General features: G+C 33.1%; 1 protein-coding gene across 4 annotated transcripts in view; it reads left to right on the top strand.

The window, feature by feature from the left end:
* Mettl25 (methyltransferase like 25) overlaps window positions 1-18920 on the top strand; it is a 45590-nt gene that overhangs the window by 2808 nt on the left and 23862 nt on the right. Inside the window, exons 1-6 of one of the 4 annotated variants that reach the window (XM_048358694.1) lie at window positions 548-650; window positions 1657-1760; window positions 4374-4538; window positions 7158-7264; window positions 8999-9598; window positions 11921-12068. In XM_048358694.1, coding sequence (XP_048214651.1) covers window positions 7184-7264; window positions 8999-9598; window positions 11921-12068 — 829 coding nt within the window. In that variant the 5' untranslated portion in view covers window positions 548-650; window positions 1657-1760; window positions 4374-4538; window positions 7158-7183. Of the gene's footprint in view, window positions 1-541; window positions 651-1656; window positions 1761-4373; window positions 4539-7157; window positions 7265-8998; window positions 9599-11920; window positions 12069-18920 lie in introns of those variants that run through there. The other 3 variants (XM_048358688.1, XM_048358700.1, XM_048358682.1) reach the window with 3 other exon arrangements.

The following is an 18920-nucleotide window of genomic DNA, read 5'->3' as shown; positions in this document are numbered from 1 at the left end:
TTGTTTTTCATCTTTGAACTTAAAAATGTACACGTGTTATCTGTGTTACTTTCCAAATTACTCTTTAAAATCTTTCCAGTAAAATTTTACCCCCTTCCTCCACCATGTTAAGCTATTCTTTGTTATTTTATTCATTTGTTTCTTAATATTTTTTTTAGCTAATAGGAGTTGAAGTAGTCTTTCATGAAAACTATTTCATATAGTAGGCACTCCCAAATTACTTTTTATCTGTACTTATTTTAACAAATGAATTTCTGAATTTTGTTTTATTTATATTTTTCCCTGAAAATTAAGCTATACAAAGAGTGTGCTACAATGAAAATACTGTAAATTTTTTCTACTTTTGCACTTAATTTCATTTTTGTAAATAATGTAGTTAAATGTGAAATGCTCTTGGAATGGTTAAGTATATTTATACATTCAATGTGATGTTAATATTGGTACAATAGGGCATGCATGTCAATTCCTTGTTAATTATATCTTATTCTGTCCAAATGTGGGATGCATGTTTAAATAACATATTTCTTCATTTCATATGCAGCTGAAAATTAAGCTTGAATAGTTTGAGAAATAAGTTTCCTAGCACATAACTGGGTCATATAAATGGATTTATTTTAAAAGCAACAATATGTATTCTGCTTTCTCCCTTGGTAAGTTATAGAATGATGTTGTACACTCAGACATTTATAAAACTTAGATCAGTCTATCTTTACTTTTTAAATTTCAGTAAACAAACCAAACCTTTAGTTGAATGCTGCTAAATAATTATTCAACACTGAAGATGAAATTCAACTGTTATGGAAGCTATAACTTTGAAAGATTTGATTAAATTTGGGATGAATAAAAATGAATTTTTATTTTAGAAAACATGTTCACAAAAGCCAAGCCTTTTTGAGCATTGTCTTATGGGAGTTTTTATTAACAAGTACAATACAAATCGTGTGGCTACTGCAGTAGCTCTGTTTATTATAAGTAGGGTTTGAACCACGGGGAGATGGGGAGATGGGTTCCAAATGAAAAACTATTTTATATATGGATGAAAGAGTGGCTGGATTTTGTGACAATGTAAAGACTATTTTTAACTTCAGAACTAAATAACAATACTATTAAATAAGACTGGATGTATGAGAAGGAGCATGAAAATGTTCAGTTAAGGATCTGGGAATATGGCCTAGTGTCAAGAGTGCTTGCCTGGTATGCATGAAGCCCTGGGTTCGATTGCCCAGCACCACATTCATTGAAAATGGCCAGAAGTGGCACAGTGGCTCAAGTGGCAGAGTGCTAGCCTTGAGCAAAAAGAAGCTAGGGACAGTACTCATGCCCTGAGTCCAAGGCCCAGGACTGGCAAAAAAAAAAAAAAAAAAAAAGAGTTCAGTTAAGTTTTACACCTTTTGAAAACATTTGTAGGACATTAATGTAGAAATAAATATAAAATGTTTCTGTATCCTGGTTTATTATTTAATGTTACTATTGATTTCTTAATGAAATTCTAGTTACATATTCAACAATTCTCCAATCCATATAACAGTTATATCTCAAAATGTAGTACATACTTGCATTTTAACTGATAGCTCATTCTTTATTTTAAATCACTCCTGGCACACCCTGAGATTATAAACTTTCATGCTGAAATGAGGTTTTATGCTTCCCTGACAGGCTCAGTGGTAGTATTGAAGTCCTTCTAGTGGCCTCAGTGATTACAACAACCACAGAGTCTGAGGAGAATTCCTTTCTCCTGTGTAGTTGATGATGCTCCAATAGTAAGTGTATTAAGTATTGTTGTCGTTCATGCATGTATGCATGCATCCATTCATTCATTCATGCTGTACAAAGACCTCTTGTTCACAATTGAATCTAGAACAGTTGAATTGCACTGTTCCTGAAGAAAACCTTAAAAAAAGAACTGTATTTTTTTTCAGAGACTTATCAATTGTCATTATGTGTAAAAGTTACCTTTTAATAGGACACTTTGGGTGGACAGAGAGGTGTTAGGGGAGTGAAGGAAAGTGTTTTATGAAAATGAATTGACTGAAATGTCTTAGCCAAGTTTGCTGGTGGTTTGATTTTTTATGCTGTCCACCTTGTTTACTGTGGCAACAAAAGTTAATGGAACATAGTAATTGAGAACAAGGTCTAGAATCATATTGCCCTGTTTCACTTTCCTTTCCACTTAATGGTTTGCAAATTTAAATAAGTTAGAGGCCCCTGAGGGCTTATAATGCCTTCATGTGAATAGTGTTCAACACAGTGCCTCGTACATGGTGTTTATATGCAGTAAATGTTAGCGGAAATGGGGATGAGCAGTGAACCCTGATAGATATCTCACTTAACATGTTGTATAAATTCAAGTAGGGAAATAGGCATTATTTCTGAAATCTTACTCTTATTTATTCGTTGTAAATGTTATATACACATTTGTTGATTTTGTTTCATTTTTAATTTAAAAATTTTAGTATTCACTTGTCTGCCTTCAGACTTTCATAACCTAACGTGTATATGTGATTTCTCTGGTTTTCCTTGTATATCATCTCTAGTATAGAAATAGGATAACAGACCAAAAAAATTACAGAGTTATCCTGATTTATAGAGATGATCTTCCTTGTATACTCCTGAATTAACCTACCTTAAAATCTATCCTGTAAGCTACCTTACTAAGCATTCCTGTGGGATAATGACGTAGTTCGCCCCCAAACTAAGTGTGTAAAATAAACATGTAAAGCACAAAACAAATGAGAACACGAATTTCCAGTAGAGGGAGACATGGACAAAATAATCGAGCCAACGCAAAATGCATGTGCCGCTGGTGGGAAACAAACTTAAAAACAGAACTGTCCCTGTGAAAATTGCACATATCTAAGAATTAGCTGCATCTGAGTAACAAGGTGACTTCTGTTTTATTAGCTGCCAATCTCAGATAGGTTATGCAGAAGTCCTGGGAAGCTCTATGAGGACTTTGCCACTAGTACCACCTCCACCAAACTTTCTCACCTATTGTTTCACAGCTAGAAGTAGAGGCAAGAGCATCATTTCTCTTTCTCTCTCAACCTCTAAAAGCAGCAGCTTATAGAAATTACAGGTTTGCTCTCTAGAAAAAAAAAAAAAAGGCACAGCAACTGTATTCCAGAATTCAAAATGGTTTTATTCATGGAATTCTGGATGGTGTTAAGCTGGTGTCAGCTCTTATGGCTTAAACTGTAGGACCAAACCAGAACATTATCCTTTAAAAATTAATCAGGTTTAAATATAATATTGTAATGTAGGCCTTAGTTTTCTGAAATTACTGAGGTGGGCCAATAATTAACACTTAATTCAGGTCAGTTTGGAACTTCTTCAAAGTTTTCATTCAATAGAAGTTAAATTGATTTGGATTTTTTTTTCCAACAGAAATGTCACATTTCTTTTTGCTGCCAACACTGTCCAGTAACTATTATAATGGTCTCTCTGCACATTGAAATTTAATACTCTTATTGTATTACACTCTAAGAATTTGCCATCCTGGAACTTAGGGATATCGAGTCTATTTTAAACCCAGGAGTATCACTTAAATTGGACTGAGTTTTCCCTTTCGTGTTGTGCCTAAATATTTTGATGCAGATTTTGTTACTTTTAGCTACATTATTAAGTTCAGTTTGTAAAATATCCAAAGAAATTTATATAATATATAAATATATCTAAAATAAACTCACTATAATACTTTTGTAGTCCTTCTGGTTAGGTGATTCAAAGTGGAAGTTACACATCTCTGTCAATTATCTTATTAATGAATTTGATACACATTACCACTACTAACTTAAGAAATACTAGCTTAAAGTGATACTAATTTATACATATTTTTGTAGTGTTTTTTTTTTTTGAGAATTCTGTAAATCTTCATTAGTTATTTTCAGGTTTAAAAATCATCATTCTTTTATTTAAATAGATTTGTGTAATTTCAGAAGACCTCCTGATGTGTTGAACAGTATGGCTTCTATGTTGGGCTTTTGTTTCTTTGTCTCTGGCTGTTTGTTTTTAGTAGAACCAAATTTTTCCTTGGATTGTATTGTCATAATAAAGTTAACCATTGGGTATATTGGGATTCTTTTGGTTTCTTCTTAATAGTTTTGTTTTTTATGTTATTGAGTTTAAAATAATTTTTATTTTTAAACTAACAAATGCATTGGAACATTTTTTTTTCTGAAATACTTGGAACCAAACTGACATACCTTGGAGAGGGTAACCCGATGGAAGAAAGTTGTCCCTGAGCCTAGGCATATTCCCCAGAAGAGGCAGGGTTTTTCTATCATAATTAGCCAGAAAACTCCATGATGCAAAGAAATAGCTTAGCTATTACTTAATTATTGCTAATGTTTCTTTTTTCTATTTTAACTTTTTAGGTATTACCAATTTACCCAAAATATTTTGTGAGACTTCACAGAAACTACTAAATGTGGAAGCCTTCACTCTAGCTGCAAAATACTATTCTGTACAAAACCTAGGAATATGTACTCCTTTTGAACAATTGCTTATAGCCCTTCAAGGAAGTAAGCATCAGAATATTGGTATGTGTGTTTCAGTGTAAAAGTACATACCTTGTATGTATATGTATATATGTTCATATATGTATGCCTTTTATAATCCCTTATAAACTAGCTTGTTACCTAGAAGAGTAGTTTTATTTTTATCATACTAAGGACAACTTACAGATGTTTGCATTTTTCTTGAGTCAGTTCACACTGTCTTTATTTCAGATAGCTCCTGACCCTCAAACATGTTACAATGAGCTACTACAAATTTCAAATATTAAATATTTGTTGGATTGGGCTAATGGTCTTGGTAACTGGTCCTTTTGAAAGAAATTTGAGAACATGTTCAGATGGAGGTATGGAGAAGAAATACATCAGAAATAAAGAAGGAAGGGCACAATTTTTATAACAAATTGCATCAAAGATTAAAACTCAGCAGTATCAAAAGTTATATTAATTGTAAATAGACAGGCAAATGAAAAGGTAAAGAATATACTATGAAAGGTTGCATATGCTGGGCTACGTCTACATCCTGTGTCAAAAACAGTCAAACAAAAAACAGCAGCAGCAATTTCAAAGAACACAACATGCATTTCACTTAGATCCACTATTTGTTAAAACTTTACACACTTGCAATATTTCTAAGTTTTAAAAATATTTTATAGTCAGATTGGGAATGTGGCTTAGCGGTAAAGTGCTTGCCTAGCATGCATGAAGCCCTGGGTTCAATTCCTCAGCACCACATAAACAGAAAAGGCTGGAAGTGATGCGGTGGCTTAAGGGGTAGAGTGCTAGCCTTCAGCAAAAGGAAGCTAGAGGTGAGGCAGTGCTCTGGCCCAGACTTCAAGCCCCAGGACTGACATAGATAGATAGATAGATAGATAGATAGATAGATAGATAGATAGATAATATATATAGATAGATAGAGTTAGAGATATACACACACAGACACACACACACATATATATACCAGATATATATAGTATATATGTACTATTCATATGCTATATGCTATATGTATACTATACTATATAGTATATATAGATATATATACCATATATAGTAATATATAGCAGATATAGTGTGCATATATATGGATATATACCTGGTATATATATAATATACACATATATATACATATATATTATAGTCATTTGAGGCCCATACATGACATTGAGGTGTAATGTTTAATTTCTTAATTCCTGAAGCATTCCAGCCTTTTCTTTTATTCACAGTGGTATACTGATATGTATATAGGTCAAGTTTGTGTGATTATTTCCCTGTGATAATATTCAGATTATAATTTTTTACACAAATATTATGTATTTGATATCTTTTTCTTGTATCTTACCAGGAAGCACATGTTATTCTGTCTCTTATATTGATTACAATTTCTCACTTCATAATCGATCACTTGGTAAAAGTAGAACCAACAGAATTCTTTATTATGATGGGAGGTTTTCACCTCGAGTCAATTCCTTTAGTATTATTTCTTATCTAGTTATTTTTAACAAAACTGCCACTTTTTTGCCAACCTGGTATCTGCCATCAGAATGCCATTGTGTCCATTGTAAATCTAAACCTACGAACAGAAACCATGGCTTAAAGTGACCATGTCCCTCAAAAAATATCAAGGAAGTCTTCCTTATTTCCCAATATATGATGCTAGATTAATTCTGTACCCAGACATTCTGCAATGCTGTCATGTAAATGCTATTGTGCTGTAATAACCATTCCAGCCCTACATTTCAGTTTCCCACTAGCCAACTTCCACATATTGGATGATGCGGAATATCTTATGTTCCTTGTTCATTATATTTTAACTATTATAATACATACTTTAAAGTGCTGTCTTACTGAATATTCTGCAATGATAGAAATGCTTTCTATGTAACTGTCTTTCTCAGTACAGTTAAACAGGTACTCACCAGTGGTGGCTAGTTGCTGCTAAATTGGACAATACAGAATAGCATTTTTTTGTAACCATTACTATTGAGTAAAGTTTTATATGTAGGACTTTGTTTTGTTTTTGTGACTGTATATGTCAGAAATACCTTAAATATCTTTTCCCTTTGCGGTATTAAAATTTCCTTTTGAGGAAAAATGTTTCTTTAGTAATATTCTTGAACAACTCCCCCTTTATTCCCCCCCTCCCGATCCTGGGGCTTGAACTCAGGGCTAAAGTGCCGTCCCTAAGCCTCTTTGTGCTAAAGGCTAGCTCTCTACTACTTGAACCACAGTGCTATTTCTGGTTTTCTAATGGTTAATTGGAAATAAGAATCCCATAGACTTTCCTGCCTGGACTAGCTTTGAACCACTATCCTCAGATCGTAGCCTCCTAAGTAATTAGGATTATAGGCATGAGCCACCAGCTCCCAGCACTTTAACAGCTTTATTCTTCATTGTTAATGACTTTCCATGTTGAGATAGTTTAATAATCTTTCATTATTTTTCTAAAATTTTCATTTTTTTACTAATTTAAATTTGAGTCCTAGCAACTAAACTAATAGACATCTGTCCCCTTGGACAACCTATTAGAATCTCTACATTGTTTTCCTATTGAATCTCAAAAAAACATGCACATTAACTAATAATGCATATTAAATTTTGCTTTAATAGCAGTATATATATATATTTTGTTGTATTTTCATTCAGGTAAAAATATTACACCAAACGAGTTTATGAATATGAAGAAATCTCATGAAGTTCAGGCAATGTCAGAGCTAATTTTCAGTATTGCTGATTACTATGGTTTAAAGCAGGTAAGAATATTTCCACTATATTTTTAGATACTAAAATATTGACTTTTTTTTCTACCACTCAAATTTCATTCTCTGCTGTCATTATCAAGCTTTTAAAATGTCTTTAAGTAATACCCAGATGCCAAGTGTGCACTTGGTACCTGTGGTTATATGATTTGAAGGACACCATTAAGGAAAGACCATGAATGCTCAGGAGGCATAGCGTTCAGTACTGAACTACAGGTGCTTGGTTACTTCTTCCATAGTGCCATCCCACTTCTAAAGATATGCCACTTGAAATTATTACTTTATCACTAAAATTAAGCACATTAACTTTTACTTTGTTTGTAGGGGACTGATTGCTTTCTTAGGGGGGATATTTTCACAAATTTGAGAGCAGAGCAACATTCAGCAGATTGCATGATTTAGACACAACTGATAACTGTTTACACCAGTGACTTGTGCCTCAAAACCTAGCTGCTCAGGAGATTGAGATCTGAGGATTGAGGTATGGAGGTTAAAGCAGAAAAATTTGTGAAACTCCACCTCCAATTAACCAGCAAAATGCTGGACTGGATGCATGGCTCAAGTGATAAAAGCTTGAGTTGTGAATGTAAAAGCCAAGCAAGAAATCACAAAGCCCTGAGTTTAAGTCCCATTATTGGTATATATACCACATGCACACACCTAAAGTCCGCAACTAATAACAATGCAGGCTGGACTGAAAGCTTCTCTGCATCAACTGAGCTATGTAGTGCATGTGCAAGAATTTTTTAAATTTTCATTATAAATTTCTTTTTATTTAAAGAAATATGTATTTTACTATGTTTGGTCAAAACCACATGTAAAGAATCTGTAGGACTGGCTGACAGTACCATCTTTTAAACATCAGATTTTTTAAACATATGTTTTCATTTACCAGTATACTGTATAACAAGTTGAAGGTAAAAACAAGTAATGTCTATTAATGCTTTGCCACAGATTTTATTTTTTTTTTAGAATGAATAGAAACTGTGGCCTGAGTTACTTGCCTCATTATAATAACACAAAATGTGTTTTTCAGATTTGAATTCTTTTATAGTTTCTGACTTGTTTTGAAATAGAACTTTATGTAAGACACTGATGCCTGACAATAGGTTTAAAATAAAAATAATTATTACCCTCCTGGCCTTTACAAATAGAAATTCTTCATACCCTACAAGAACATCTATGGAGACAATGAAGGATTTTCTCTCATGTAATTTTTATTTGACGTTAAAGTCTCAGAGATTCACTCAGACTCATGAACATTTTGAAGATAAATAGATGACTATGCTTGCTCATTCGCTCCCTCTAGAAAGATAGATAGACAGACGATCAGTAATATCCTTCAACATTGTTTTCAAAATTGACGTTGTAACTTTTATTTACTTGCCTTCCCAAATAAATTATAATATCACTTGTTAGTTTCTTTAGACAGCTCTTGTAGTATCTTTATTAGAATTGTTTTTATGTCAATTTAAAGAAAATTACCATCATATCATTGAGCCTAATATTTCCTTAGTATGATGCATATCATTATTTAAAACTATAAAAATTTTACATTGAGAACCTTCTGGGAAATGCTGAATAAAAGTGATGAGTGTTTTTAAATAGAAATAAAAGCATTAAAATAACAACAAAACATATTATGAAAAAGATACAGCCAATTTGTTTCCTTGATTTTTTTTAAGTCTAGACTACTAAAATCTTATCATTTTGTTTTTCTTACTTCAGGTAATTGATTTGGGTTCTGGTAAAGGCTACCTAAGCTCCTTTCTGTCCTTGAAGTATGGCTTAAAAGTTTATGGAGTTGATTCTTCAAATACCAACACTCATGGAGCTAAGGAGAGAAACAGGAAATTGAAGAAACATTGGAAACATTATCATACTCAATCAAGGATAGATGTCAATGAACTGGCACTAAGAATGACAAAGGAAAGAAAAGTAAAAACTGAGATTAAACATAAAGTAGACATAGAAGAAGTGTTTGACAGCAGCCCTAGGAACCAAGAAATGATAGCTACTTCAGATATTTTGACAGATTATTCGAGCTCTGTAATATCTAACTTTAGAAAACAAATGGAAAACCTACAGGTTCAACCACATGAAGAAGAAAATTTGAGTTTTGAAAATGACTTTCCTCTCATAGACCTTTTGCCTATCAATGCCATAGAGCCAAATTCTTCATTACAGATACCCAACAGAGAAATGTCTGAAGCACATAAAGCAAGAAGGAAAATGACTTCAAAATCAAATGAACCATGTATATATTCACCTTTAACCTCTTTTATCACAGCTGATTCAGAACTACATGACATTATTAAAGATCTGGAGGTGATTTTTCTTTTGATTCTTTTTATTAAGCTATTGTAAACAGAATTTAATTTGAATAGTTACCATAGTAGTGCAATCTTATTTTATTACAATAATCTAAAGATTTAAGAAAATAAATCCTAAACAGGTTTTCACTGTAGTCACAACTGTCAAAGTCTAATAACATTTTCTAGAATAATATATTCTTTCATTTATTTCAGTTCTCTCAAATCAAATACAATAACTAGAACCAAAATTATCAATAAGATAAATTTACTCCATCTGTCATTAAAACATTGTTAAAATTCTATTCCAAGATCTTCTGAGCTTAGTGATGACCTTTCAGTCTGTTTGATGTGGTTGTTTTCCTAATATTATCATTTCCAAAATGCTAATTATCAAGGACAAGGTACTTATATAGCCCTGCACAAATTGCTTTAAAGAGAATATTAGTTACAACAAATGAATATTATATCACCACCTACAGAGACAATTGTTTTTCTTAGAAAGATTACATCTTAAGTCTGCCTGTTGTCTAGATTACATGGGCAGATGGAACATTTTTCATAGTATTTTAAATAATACTTAAACAATTTCATGTATACCTGAATATGGTTATAAAAATATACATGAGTCATAAGTTAATTAATACTTCTCTTAATTTGAATTTTCAAAGTAACATAAATAATGCCAAAATAATTGGAAAACATCTAGTGAATTATAAAAATTCAGTATGGTGTGCTAGAGATTGTACAAATCATGTGTAGGCATTAAGTGCAGAGTTAAAATACTGTTATCCCAATTTTGTCAATAAGGAATTTTTATAGATAAGAAAAATTAATGCAAATCTGTGAAATCACACATGTGCCTGAAATGATATTTAAATCCTGGCTGTGTGTCTCCCAAAACTATGTTCTTAAAGATTGTAATATAATTTATACAATTGGGTTTATTAATAATTTGTTCTTTGATATCCATTAACCTCATATATCACCACTATACATTAAAAATTGATTTAGTCAGTACCGAATAGGATGCAACAACTATAGCATTTTAGGGACATGATGGTTTGGTTTTTAAAATAACAGAGTCCTGGGGCTGGGGATATGGCCTAGTGGCAAGAGTGCTTGCCTTGTATACATGAGGCCCTGGCTTCGATTCCCCAGCACCACATATACAGAAAATGGCCAAAAGTGGCGCTGTGGCTCAAGTGGCAGAGTGCTAGCCTTGAGCAAAAAGAAGCCAGGGACAGCTCAGGCCCTGAGTTCAAGGCCCAGGACTGGCCACACAAAAAAAAAATAATAAAATAACGGAGTGCTATGAACAATCAAGATCTGTCACGTGCTGTGACTTTGGGACTACCTAGTCTTGAGGGTGTCATCTGTAAAATGGAAAGGATGATTTCCCTATAAATCTTCGGTTCCACCAGGCACTGGTGGCATATGCCTGTAATCTTAGCTACTTGTGAGGCTGAGATCTGAAGATCAGGGTTCAAAGCCAGACAGGCCCAAAAATCCATGAGACTGATCTCCAATTAACTACCAGAAAACCACAAGTGGAGCTGTGGCTCAAAGTGGTAGCTCACTAGCCCTGAGCAAAAGGGCTCCTTCAGTCCAAGCCCCATGACCACCAAAAAGAAAAAAATCTTCAGTTCCTAATGGTAAATGAAAACAAATATGAAAAGACCCTTTTACTCCTTTAAATTTCTATTATTCATGTAAGACATGACAATTTTTAATGATTTGTAGATTGAGTAAAATTCTGTTCATGTATGCATCTGTGCCCATTATATATGTGTACCTGTATTTAAGTTTTTCATACTTAGGAGAAACTTTTCTTACAAATATATTTCCATAAAACACATTTAAAATATAGGACTTTTTTTTTCAGTACTGGTTTTGAACACAGGCACCAATATTTTCTATACAACAGGAACCTATGTTTTGCTATATTTATGCTCTACAACTTGAGCCATACCTTTAGTCATAGACAAAAAAAATTATACTGAATTTTATATTGCTATATTTGAAATGATGGAAACCTAAACTTTTTGGTGTTTGAAGCACATATCTTTATAGCGATGTAAATTTTTATAAGCAATCCAAAGATGCTTATCAGTAAAAATTTGGCTAGTGTAGTCAAAATAGGATATAATTATCTTACATCACAGGTTTAGCCTAGTAGTACATTCCACATACCTTTGAGCCTTGGTTTAAACTACCTATTTGTTGTTGCTCCAATATTGTTGTAAAATAATTGAGAAATTACAGGTATAAGCCAGTGTGTCTTGCTCAGTTTTTAACCCTCCTTTTGGTAACCAAAGTTTACTTTTTTTTTTATAAGGATTGTTTAATGGTGGGTTTGCATACCTGTGGTGATCTTGCTCCAAATACTCTGCGGATATTTACTTCCAAGTCTGAAGTCAAAGGAGTTTGTAGTGTGGGTTGCTGCTACCACCTCTTATCTGAAGAGTTTGAAGACCAACCCAAAGGTATAAAGCCTTCCATGTGTTAAAATTTTTATTTGATTAATAATTGCTGTTTTCTGTTTCTCTTTTTTTTTCTTTTGGATATTATTGTAATTTGACTTAACATTAAGATAACATTTAGCTGACTACTAATAATTCATGCCAGTAATCTTAGTTACTTTGGAAGCTGAGATCTGAGGATCACAGGTCAAAATCTGCTCAGGAGAAAAGTCTGAAAAGAATATAGAAACTTCATATTTGTCTTCATCTTTTGTTACTGGGATTTGAACTCAGGGCCTTTTGCTTACAAGATTTTCTAATCAATAATAACACAGATTTTTTTGTAGGAAGGCATTGGCTTAGGGTGTATTATTTGGTTCTGAGAGCTCCCAGTCCTAAGATAGGACAATGAAAAATTTAAAAATAATTGGCCCAGTATGGCGACAGAGGTAGATCTGTAAATTTAAAGATAATATTTATTACCTTTAATTTCAGCTGCTTGCTTCTTTCCTTCACATAATCATTAACCCTGAAGATACATTCTTTTTCCAAGGCTATAACTCTTTTAAGATTGTCATTTCTGGTCCTGCTAGTCTCTAGCAGCTATTGATTTGTACCATCAGGTCTCAGTACTTCCCCACCAAGTATAGAATTTTTCTCTCCTTTTGTCAGTGTATTCTATTCTCTACCAATTGTTTTCTCTACAACCACCTTTCTCTACCTCTGAAGTCATCCCTAGAATGGTCCTAACTGACTTGAGATGTTTATTGCCTAATGTATATTTAAGTTAGAAATTGTAAGTTATTAGTAATTCTATTTCTTCTCTGGTTTTTGTTAAGTATATAAAAACAGTCTGATTAAGGTGAACATCACTACTTTTGGGAACCGGAAGTAACAGTTTTTCACCTACTTTGTGATTTTCCAATCCTGCTTATATAAAGAGATTTACAGAAGCTTCTTGCCAGGATTGAAAAGAAAGTATTGGCTAGTTACTCCTTTGCCAGTTCATTTTATATCATTATTGAGGTACCTTTTCTAATCAATTGTTGTTACATTAGGCACATTCATTGACCATGTACATTAATTAAAACAAATTTGAGCAGAGTTTGTTAGATGAAACAGCACTTGAAGAGCACAAAGGAATGACAATGATTAGTTTACACACATACTTGGTTACTTTCTTTCATGTCAAGGAAAACACTATCAGATTGATTAGCCATTAGAGCTTAGACATAGTCTTATTGTCAGAACTAAGCACTTTAATTTAAATGTAATAATGTAGATGAATGTTTATGTAATGTGTGTTGAATCGATTATTGAAAACAAGTGGCTAAAAATAGGGGGAATGTATCTGTGTTGCCTTCTGTGGCAGCTGCATTCAGGTAGGTAATAGGGTACCTGATTGAAGTGAACAAATGTTTTTTGGAGAGCTACTATTTCTAGTCCTCTGTACTTGGCACTTTGTGTATAATAAAAGGAAATTGTGAAGGGCCTCATAAAAAAAGATAAATGCTTTCAGAAGAGGTAAAAAACTCAAATAGATGACAAGTAGAGTTCAATTTAACAAGCATTTATTAAGTGCCATCTGTGCTCCACTCTATTTTAAGTGGTGGTGATCTAACAATGTATGAAATACCACCTTCACCCTCAAAGAATTTTTTCTAGAAGCCCTTGGTTCAGAGAACCAGAAATACTTTACTAGTAACTCATTTTCTTTTCTTTTCCAATAAGCTCTGTCAATCCATGGTAAGGCATTCATGTTAAAAACATGCATTTACTAATCACTGATACTATTAAGTAGAAAATTCTATGCTCCAATGGTACAGCAAATGATAATATCTTCATATATCTGTGTGTATGTGTATATATGCATGTGTATATGTACACATATATGTATATGTATATATGTACATATATGTATATATATGTACATATATGTACATATATATGTATATACATATATGTGTACATATACACATGCATATATACACATATCTGAAATGAACAGAAAGCTGGGGATATGAGTTGTCAGAAAAGCAAAGCATGAGAAGGAAGAAAAAGGACTAAGCAACACATGAAATGAGTTGAGATATATGCAACATGGAATACTCAGAAACTTTGGAGGTTAAGAAAAGAGTTGGAAAACCAAAATGTAGTAGGAAAGTATGGAAAAGTAAGTGGTAGGAATAGTTTATGGTTTATGTTGCTGTTTTGCTTAATTCTGGACACCCATATTGATCTCAAAAGCTAACTTGATCACTTTTAGTGATAATCCATCTTCATTTTTTTTTTTTTTTTTTTTGCCAGTCCTGGGCCTTGGACTCAGGGCCTGAGCACTGTCCCTGGCTTCTTCTCGCTCAAGGCTAGCACTCTGCCGCTTGAGCCACAGCACCGCTTCTGGCAGTTTTCTGTATATGTGGTGCTGGGGAATCGAACCTAGGGCCTCGTGTATCCGAGGCAGGCACTCTTGCCACTAGGCCATATCCCCAGCCCCCATCTTCATTTTTAGTACTTTATCTTATGTATAAGGAATAACTGCCCTTGCAGTTTTTATGGAGTATTTCCTAACCCCAGTTGCCCAGTCAAATCAAAGTTGACATATTTAGTATGCTTCAGAATTGTGGCTTCTCAATTATAATTTCTAGGTGTAAAAATAGAATATTAGTATCTATAAGAAGCTCTATAGATAAGCCTACTGAACAACATAATTGGAAATAGTATATTTCTTATTTTTTTAAGAAATCTCAGAATTGTAGAGAAAGATTTCTAGAAATATGTCAAAAATAATACATATTACTAACTTCAACTTTACTTGTCTACAGACTTAAGTGGCTCTCTATTCAGATCATTTGCAGGTACAAATCAAAATTTTAACTCACAAGAGCTGAGCAGGATATAACAAAGTCAACATGCATAAAACTAGTGTCATTAACCCACAACAAAGTCCTGTGTAGTAAGATCTTAGATGAAGACTTTGGAAAACCAAACACAGATCTGAGAGGATAGGAAACTAGATGGTAAATATGGGATGTTGAATGGAAGCTAGACAAATTCTTTTTCTATGTGTGTGTTGGTTTTTGTTTTGTGAGACAAGATCTATAACTCAAGATTCTCTGCTTCATCTTCTCAGTATGCTGGGATTACAGGGTTATACTACCAGACCCAGCTAAAACCAAACGAATTGAAGGAAATAAATGCCTAAAGTAAGCAGGGAGAATTCGGGATAATTATGGCGGTACCACTAGAATTTTGATAGATTACCTACATTGATGAATAAGATATAGATAAGAGTGTATACGTATGAGGAGAGAAGTGGGGATAGGCAAGAGGCATACATACCTCCACAGAGAAGGGGAATAGGAAAGTAAAGAACACACAGGTGAATAATGGCAAAACCAAGTTGATTCCAGGCTAATTAACAGCTATATTCTACTTGATGAAATGTGAATGTAATCTTACTTTGTATTTATAGTATATGCCATATGGTTCTAGTATTCTTTACCAAAGTAGAAGTATACGACTGCTTGTTTGCTTAGTATATTAAAATAACTCACTTAAAGAGCAATAGTTTATGTGCACAAGGCATTTTGTGTCATATATCCTGCTATATATCAAATACTAGTGTATGGTAAAAAATCAGATGTGTCATGTGTCCCTCACTTCATCTCTTATGTACCTGCCTCTCATCCTCACTTTATGTACAAATCTGTTTGTATGTGTAAATTGTGGAAATGTTCCTTTGGGGATGAAATGCAGAATTGCATTATTAATATTCTAGTATAGTACAATTGAAGATTCTGGCATGTACACTACTTTATCATGATAATATTCACTATGTAAATAATACCTTTTTGCATGAATATGTTTACCCAATAATATTGTGGTAAACCATAGAGGTGGTCTCTCATGAATGTGAGTTTTCAAAAATGCCTCAAAAGTCTCTGAATTATTATTACTGAATTTATACCATATGTTTTAAAAACTGCTTTTAAATATTTTTATGTTATGAGCCAATAGTCCCTAAGAGAACAAAAATTCCAGAAATAGTTTTAGTAAAGTGCTTTATGGAATATACATTTTCCCAAGGTTAACTAGTGTTTCAGTGGTTTAATCTTAATATTATTATGATAATTAAGTTGAAATATTTCTTTTTTTTAAGATTGAGAGAATTTATTTAGCCAATCCTTTCTCTTTTTTTGTAATTTATTTATTAATTAAACACAAATTTTTTGACATGGTGTTGTGCAAAAAGGGTACAGTTACATAGTAGGGCAGTGTGTACATTTCTTGTGATATCTTACACCCTGTTTTTCTTTCCCTTCCATGAATAGAAATAGAAATATTTCTATTATTTCTTCGTTTTTAATATTGAGAGAAAACTTTTTTGTGAAATTTCAGTATAACATGGATATTTTTCTCATGTAGGTAGAAATAGCCTTAGGAAACCCTGCCAATTATATCAACTGATCACATTATGTTCAGGCCTCAGTTACCAGGGAGATTGAACCCTTCTATGGCCCTAGAAGTAAGTGTATCTAAATAACTGTAAATTATGGCAGTGCAGATGAATTAGGAATCAATACGAGCCACAGTTCTTATTGATCAGGCATGGGAATTACGTCTCCTAGGTGGTTCCAGTTATTTATTTATTTATTTATTTATTTATTTATTTATTTATTTTGCCTCTTAAAACTGAACAAAAGACAAAAGTTATACTTTTTAAATTTTTATATGATTTTCTTAGCCCAACAGATTTATAACTACATACATTGAGTTAAAATGCATTCTATCAGTTCTCTAAATGAGGTTTCATTTGAGAGATGAATGGCAACTTCACTTTTACTATAAGTTTAAATGATTATTTCAGTAATTTAGAAGTGTGGCAGGAGATGTGAAAGACAGAGACCCTATAATCTCAGGTAGTTTTTTTCCTTGCCTTTCATAATCCCTGTTGTGAACTTTATTAAAAGCAACTTCTGTGAAGGTACAAGTGCTTGGTCTTGTTCTTCCTCACCTTTTCCCTGTGTATGGCAAGGGAGTCTTTTAGCATTATTAGTCCACCCCAAACACTGCAGATATTCAGAGCCTAATATCACTGGTGTGGCCCTAGCAAGTCCATAGTCTGACTTCATATTTGCCTTCTGCCTTTACTATGCTAGGTAATATAGTGATTCTTAAGTTAATTTCTTTGCTTATTTATTACCTACCAGAAGATTGTTTGTGGCATTTTTTTAGCCTGGGTTACTTAGTTTGTGTCATCTACAGGAATTTTAAGAGGGAATGCCAAATACTTAGTCTTCCTCACTTTCTCTGAAGTTAAAGTTTTATCACTTTTTTTTTTTTTTCAAACCAGTACTGGGGCTTAAGTTCAGGACCTGGGCACTGTCGCTTAGCTTTTTCACTCTAGGCTTGTTCCCTATCACTTAAGACAGAGTTCCACTTCTGGCTTTTTGGTGGTTAATTAAGAGTATCATGGACTTTCCCATTCTGTAAAGTATGTTTTATGTAGATTTTAGATGTTTTATTGGGAGATTAAGGTTTTATTAAATGCTGTGATTTTAGTTCATGTATCCTATTTTAATTTCTCCTTTCTTTCGTAGCCTAGATGATGTAGCTACTTTCTTTTTCTTCTCTTTTCTTTATTTTAATTTCAGGTTTACTTTGTGTGTGTGTGTGAACACAGGCTCTGGGAGCAGAGACTGAAAAATTTCAAGATAAGCTCTATGTGTAATGTAAGACCCACACGACTTCTAAAAATCCACATTTTTAGAAAGAGAAAAGAAAGCGCATACTGCTCAGCAGCACTTAATGTCACCCCACAGTGTTATATTAGCTAGGCATAGGAGTTTTGGAAGCATAGAGAGTGATGTCCATGGGAGTGCAAAAACACTATAGTAGAAATATTTTGACTATCTAGAGTCCTCATTCTGTGTCTACAATGATGTATCCATGGATAAAGCAGATAGACATTGTAGAGTATCTTTAAATGAGTGAAACAAGAAGGTTATATTAGATGATTTATCTCTTTGGGAACTAATATTGTTGTCTCACTTGAGTACAGCTTTTCAAACATGTATGTTACTTAAACTGAACCTGGCTCATTTCTATTGACACATTTTTGGCTTCAATTTTGTGTGTATTTCTCTTAATTATATTGCCTTTGCATGAACAAATACTTTGAGTTTTCTACTCTGATTATGCATTTGGATGATAATGTGACTTTTTGAAGACTGAATGAGGGCAATAATAGAATAAGTGGTGTTAACATTTCTCAGAGTTTTAATATGTCTTGTTCTTAACAAGGAAGACTGTCTATCTTAATAAGGAAAAACTAAAGTCATTTTCCTTATTCATTTTTAAATTACCAATTATTAACCAGTTCAATTATTAACCGTGTCAGTGAGAAACTTGTAGGAATTATCTCAGCTTGAAAGGGGTTTTTGTGAGGCCACAAGTCTAGATATTCTCTTCATTCTGAAATAGGTAAGTAGACTACTGTCAACCTGTAGATTCAGCAGATTGAAAGCTTTTGTTAGAATGTGACATTACTTTCACTGTTCAGCTGAACCTGCATCACAGATAAAGTCTTGCCAATTTGTATGGAATAAACTCAGATTTCTTGGCATTCTTAGTACAATTACCTCACACTGACAGCTGTATCTGATCTTCTGTAAGCTGTATATTTTCTAGAATGTTGGCACTAATCTTATGTTTGTCCTGGGGCATTTCTTTTTGCCTACTTCATAGTCTTTAGAAAGGCATCTTTAATAATTCACTCTCTTTTTTCTTTAATTTGAACCTCATTATTTTTGTGACTAATATAAAGTGGTTTTGAAGCTCATGTAGATTTAGTTTATTTAGCATAAAAATGTTCTC

This window comes from Perognathus longimembris, chromosome 1 (genome assembly GCF_023159225.1).
Source record: "Perognathus longimembris pacificus isolate PPM17 chromosome 1, ASM2315922v1, whole genome shotgun sequence".
Lineage (NCBI taxonomy): Eukaryota > Metazoa > Chordata > Mammalia > Rodentia > Heteromyidae > Perognathus > Perognathus longimembris.
Note: the sequence above shows the minus strand (reverse complement) of the source record. Positions and strands in the feature narration are given on the sequence as shown.